At 37.6% G+C, this 6,435-nt stretch overlaps 1 protein-coding gene across 3 annotated transcripts in view; it reads left to right on the plus strand.

The window, feature by feature from the left end:
- LOC115237819 (amyloid-beta-like protein) overlaps nucleotides 1–6,435 on the plus strand; it is a 53,322-nt gene that overhangs the window by 41,285 nt on the left and 5,602 nt on the right. For 2 of the 3 annotated variants that reach the window (XM_029811112.1, XM_029811109.1), the window contains exons 5-9: nucleotides 148–238; nucleotides 1,105–1,235; nucleotides 4,612–4,837; nucleotides 5,074–5,284; nucleotides 5,542–5,724. In XM_029811112.1, the coding sequence (XP_029666972.1) occupies nucleotides 148–238; nucleotides 1,105–1,235; nucleotides 4,612–4,837; nucleotides 5,074–5,284; nucleotides 5,542–5,724 (842 nt within the window). The remainder of the gene's footprint in view (nucleotides 1–147; nucleotides 239–1,104; nucleotides 1,236–4,611; nucleotides 4,838–5,073; nucleotides 5,285–5,541; nucleotides 5,725–6,435) is intronic. The other variant, XM_029811110.1, reaches the window with a different exon arrangement.

The raw sequence follows: 6,435 nt of genomic DNA on the forward strand, positions 1-6,435 counted from the left end.
GGAAAGAGAAAGAGGAAGAAAGATATTGCATCATCGGTTAGAAATAGCGAATAAGAATAAACACCGGCGATGCCCGGCCTTTACTAGTTTAATCGAGCCTTTTCTCGAATTCGAGCTACTGCAATATGTACCATTTGTTACTTTCAGAGGGGCCCTTCCAGAGCGACGCACTTCTCGTGCCGGAGGGCTGTCTCTTTGATCATCTTCATAATCAAACAAAATGCTGGGATTCTCACAGGTAACGAACGTATATACACGAATACATTTCCGTTAAATGAAATTATTTCTCGAGTGAGTTTAAGCTTTTAAAACGTCCGCGTACCATCAAAGCGATCGAGCAAATCGAGCGAGAATAGTTTTAAGCGCAGTATTTCCGTTTTGCGAAGAAAGCAAACGACGTGATTTTTCATCCCATTCATCCGTTTGCTATTGTATTATTAACGAATTATTATAAATAAGTTTACCGCGCTCTTATATTAGTCTTTACATACGCGCCATCATAAATCATCCATTAATTATCTCGTCTTATTCTGCTTTAATTGCGTACTTAATTCAATACAGGGTGATCCGTAATTTGTAGTACAACCGGCAAAAGATTGATTCTTCTTAAAAAATAAGTCAAAATTGTAGAATGAAATTTAAAAATATCATTTTTTTAATTAAAAAAATTTGTTTTTAGGAAATTTTCGAAAGGAAATATCGTGTCTCATTTTAATTTACATATCCTATGTTAAAGTGCGCACTGGACACTATAAACAGAAGAGTAAATAGTGGTCTGTATCTAGATCTGCTCAATGGTATCTTAATCAAGTGCACGCGTACTCAATTAATATTTAAAGTCGATTTGATCAAAAACGAAGCCATAATTTTGACTTATTTTTTCATGAAGAATCCAGCCGAATCTCTTGCCGGTTGTACCACGAATTACGGACCACCTTATATAATTACTTCGCTAATTAGCGATGCCAGCTACTTGCTAGCTTCGCGAATTGATCTAACGATGTTACATCAATACGAAGATCGCAAGTCTGCTTATCGCATCACACGAAATCGAGTGCGCGTCCTTGAGTACACGTGACTGCAACAAGGGGATTTATGTTACAGTTGGAACACCACGGCGGCGGAGACCTGTCGGGAGCGAAACATGAATCTGCGTAGCTTCGCGATGTTGCTCCCGTGCGGTATATCCCTGTTCTCCGGTGTGGAATTTGTATGCTGCCCGAAACACCTGAAAGGTACGTAACGTACGTACGACTGCTTTATCACTCATACTTTTCATTCGTTCATTCATACCTCGCGTTCTGCGCGCGCGAGAGACGCAGCGAGTCGCAACGTCAGGGATAAGCGAGGATACGCGCGAGAAGTCGCTTTCGCGAGCTTTCGAGGGAAACGAATAATTTGAGCGTATTCTCAGCGTGCGAAGATCGCGCCCGGCTTCATCTTCATGCATATTCCATCGGTGCGAACGTTTCGCTGCGCCTGCATCTCACGATATCCTTTCCAGACGCGAGCTCGGGCATCTTCTTGGCGCGAGGTCATTTTACCGTAAAGCGAGAATATTTGCGGCGATTTCTTACTTTGAGATTTAACTTTTGCGAATCTAGCCTGTCTCTATTAAATATATTGGACTCTTAATATGACAAAATCCAACTATACATAGTTTGTCATTATAGTATTTTTAAGCACAAATAATTTCACGAGTTGAAACTTACAAATTTTCATTCAACTTAAAGAAGAAATTATTTTTGGTTTTATACGTTTATTTTGTTCGGAGTAAAATTGTAACAATACTACAATCACTAAGTATATAATCCTATATTTTAAGGTATAAAGAACAATGAAACGTTAGATAATCGGAGCGCAACATTGGATATAAATTCATTGTACAAAACCCATTGATTTTCTCACTTGCATTTGTCATTTACTTACTTTGATAATATTAAATTCGTACGTTTTTTTTTTTTCTACGGAGTCTTGTATTATACAGTTTTTACTTTGATGCGATGTTATAATATCGTATTATTATTTCGCCTTTCTGTTATTTCATTTTGTATAGCAGAACGCGTTTAATGGAACGCGTGTCTAATCAAAAAGCATATCGAAAGAGAGGAATCGGGGAGGCATGAATATTTACGACGAATTCGCGGCGTATTTATTGCACGGTAAAAATACGCGGCTGTTCGTTTTCAATCAACTGTCACAAAGAACAAAAAGAGAGAACGACTATAGGAGGGTGCAAAGAGAGTGTATTAAACGAGGGGTGCCACCTACTTCGCCTCGCTTCTTTCCTCGTCTCCTTCCAACACCCTGGCTGGCTCGAGCCACTCTCCGCAAGCTCTCTCTCTCTCTCTTTTTCTCCTCCCTCTGCCTTTCCCTCGCCACAAGCTCTCTTGTCTTCTCTCTCTCGTGCAATCAATAATGTTCGCCACCGACGTTCCCGACGACTGCGCAACGTAACACGCCGTAGCTTTCGGCGTCGCTGCGCAACTTTTCTTTCCTATACATCATGTATAATAGGCTCGATTAACACGCACGGGGCTGTCCGTTTTGTCCGCTATGTGCGCCTGCTTGAATGTTATACTCCATTATTTTCAGGATAGGTAATGCAAGTCTGGGATGAGACACATGTTGTCCGGAGAATGAAAAATGGAACTATACTAAATAAAGCTAACAATAACATATTAAATTCAGGGAAATAGACATTGGTCATACAGAGCGCTCGGTAATAGATATACTTGACGAACGGAACATGAGATTTTTCCATCTTTTTTATGGAAAACTAAAATGATATCTTTTGATTGAAACAATTTTGGAAATCTTATCACACATTCGATATTTTAATAACTTAGTTTCGACTTAAGATAAATTACGATAAATCGAGTTTATTAAAGTCGAGAAATTAAAAATTCAAGTTGCCATAAAAATTATTTTTTGAAATGTGCCTTGAACTTTCCTTAAATTTTAATTCAAAAAAGGTATTGTTATATCTTGACATTTGTACATTTTAATTTCCGACAAAAGATCCAATTTCAGGTGGCTTTCTCCACTCCAAATGCAATTATGATTAAAGATACTTTATAGAGACGTATAATTAGTAAAGCTCAATTTATAAAAATAAAATAGATACGAACAAATTTATTATTGAAAATAAATAAATTTCATTTTGAGAAAAATTCTTAATTTTACTTCAAAAATATATAATACAATGCTACGTCTTTTATATACCTATTTAACAATATATTTATTATATCGGCATTGTGTGTGTGACAGCTTTGAATTTCTGTCATCTTTGTATCCTTTTCTGTTCGACATTTTCGATCGATTCCGGATAAACCAATCTCGCAAGGTATCTATAACTCTCTATGACGAACAATCGTGACATAAGGCAACCTCCGGAGAAACTGCCAACGCTTGCAGTTACCGCATATCTATCGTGTGACCCGGATAAAACGACGACGCAGGTGGATATGGTCAGAAGAGACTTTTGTCTGCCTTTGCAGAAGTCGAGAAGTCGTCTCATCAGAGTATCTATTCTCGGCGAATGAGACACATCTCGAGAACCTAGTTAGCTAAGATGCGTCCCGCTTCTTCTCCATGGTAACCTGGTGAAATTAGAAATTCTAAACTGGAAAGATGCGACACCGGCAACTGGAATGAAAATGAAATGCGTTTCAACATAAACGCATTAAAACACATTCAAATTTCATGCTATTTCATCGGCGGCAATCCTCTCTCATTATCTTTATCCTAATAGAATATATCACATGAATATTTCACAAAAAGCTTAACAAGAATTTTATTGCGCGTGAATTTTCAGTTCTTAATTAACTAACAATTCAAAAATATTTAAATTTACAATTTTTACAGAATAAATTTTTCTATCGATTTTTTTAATGTGTCCATCTTTTACGAAGAATATAAGTGTTCGCTTGTGTCGAAATTATTTCGATATTCAGTTCGATATTTATTTTACGTGGAGAAATCGGGATCCGCTCGTCAATTATGTCTGTAAAATTATCAAATTACGATGCATGTTATCGTATTGATTCCCCGTTCTTTCCAAGTATGAGAATATCGATAAATAATCAAGTGGCAGTCCACTGCCAGTGTATCAATGGTGCGCGCATTGATTTAGATTATGGGCCAGAATTCCGCGGAGCTATCTGCGGCCAGCCCAATCCCGTCCATTTACTATTCAAACAATGGCAGTCGATATACTGGAATGTGCGCGCAGACAGGAATTCCAATAATTGCACCTATCGCACCGAGTATATATGTGTACGCGATGGACGCGCGTGTGTATGTGTGTATATGTACGCCGTCATATTCGTTAGCTATTGTTAGAGAAACGCGAGAAAAACGCGGACGATATTTTCATATAATCAATGAGGAACGTAATAATATTATGTATTAATCAAATGTTCTGTTTTTCTTTTTTTTTTCTTTTTTTTTTTTCTTTACATAGATCTTTCGCGCAAGCTACACGCGCTGAAGAACCTATTTATTTATCTATATCAGAATCAATGCGCATTGTTTTATATTTACGTAATAATTGAATCTTTCCGATTCGTAAAGATGCATATCGGGGGAAATATACTTCTCTTCTTGCAGAGAACGTGAAAGTGAAAAAACCGATCGATTTGCCCATCCCGAAGAGCATGGACGACGATCTCGACGAGGACGAGGATGATCTCGATGACGAAGATGATCTGGACACAGACGCTGAGGACGAGGATAACTCCGACGGTGATCTCGACGACGTGCTTAGCGATCAACCCGATGAGGACGAAAGTGAAGAGGAATACGACGATCTCGACGATTACGACACGACCACCAGGTAGTTATAAATAATATAGATCTTCACTCTTCGAGAGATGTGCATTTTTTATATTCCAATAAATATGAAGTCAACTGAAGCTCTCTCTCTCTCTTTCTAAAATTAAAAAGAAAATTAAATATAAATAGCTATACAATTAGCTTAAAGAATTTATTATAATATATGAAATTGTTTTTTATAGATAGAAAAAAGATTAGACAAATTATTTATTATATATTTATTTTAATATAATCTAGTCGATCATCAACGACCGTTTCCACGACGGAAAAAGCCAAGCAGGAGGCGACGGCGATGCCGCTGCCGATCAGCACGAGCACGCAGCAGCCATCCCAACCACAAGGCACGCCCGATCCTTATCTGACGCACTTCGATCCGCGATCCGAGCATCAGAGTTACAAGCAGGCTCAGATGCGACTCGAGGAAGTGCACAAGGAGAAAGTGACGAAAGTAAGTTCGATTCTAGTTGCAATAGAGAAAGTAAGACAATGTTAGCGTACATCTGGTACCACTATACTGCATTATATCTTAACCGATGTAGAATGGAGAAAGCAAACACAGAGTATAATCAATTAGATTAAGCAGAGATATTGAAACTTGTATTCGAGAGAAACGAAATAAGAGAAATACAAATCGTATACTTGGAAAAAGAAAGTTTTATGGCGCGGGACATGGGTGTCGAAATCTTTGTGCTACAACGCTTTCAGGTGATGAAGGATTGGAGTGACCTCGAGGAGAGATATCAGGACATCAGGGCCCACGATCCCGTCGCCGCGGATGCTTTCAAGCGTTGGATGACGGCGCGATTCCAAGAGACAGTTGCCGCGCTCGAGGAGAGCGGCGCCGCGGAGAAGCATCAGTTAAGCGCGATGCATCAACAGAGAGTGCAAGTACGTGGAGATTATACGATACGAATCATTAATGTATTCGGCGTTAGTGCATTTGAAATATTTCGAATTATGGCAACAAGATACTTAATCAATTTTAATAAAATTTTCAAAACGTTTACGTTATATTTGAACTAAATTATTTGTGCATACATTTAAAGAATATTAAATGAAGATAAACCTAGTTTTATAAGTAATCAATGGTATTATTATCTCTTATTATTACTCATTTTTTAATAAGTGACAAAAACGCGTAATAGTTTAATATCTTTTCTTCACATGAAGGAGCATATTATGATCCATATAAAAATGTAAAAAATATTTAAGAAAGATAGATCTATATATAATAATTACTATAGCCCAAAATTTTATTGTAATTGTTATTTATCCTTTGAACGATGGCAAGCGAATAATAAGTTTGTAAATGAAAATTAAATTCTATAATAATTTTTTTTTTTTTTTTTGGCTGTTAAACAGAGAAACGAAGAAGCCATGGCATGTTATACGGCGGCACTTAACGAAACGCCACCGAATGTAAGTTTCTGCGTTCTAACTTTTACGCAAAGAATATTTTTTACCTGTCTCACATTTGCTGTGTATGTCTTTATAGATGCATAGATGCACCAAATGCTTGCAAAAATTACTCAGAGCCCTTCACAAAGACAGGCACCATACAATCGCTCATTACAAGCATCTTCTCGACAGCTCGACAGC

This window comes from Formica exsecta, unplaced genomic scaffold (genome assembly GCF_003651465.1).
Source record: "Formica exsecta isolate Colony F162 unplaced genomic scaffold, ASM365146v1 scaffold31, whole genome shotgun sequence".
Classification (NCBI taxonomy): Eukaryota; Metazoa; Arthropoda; class Insecta; order Hymenoptera; family Formicidae; genus Formica; species Formica exsecta.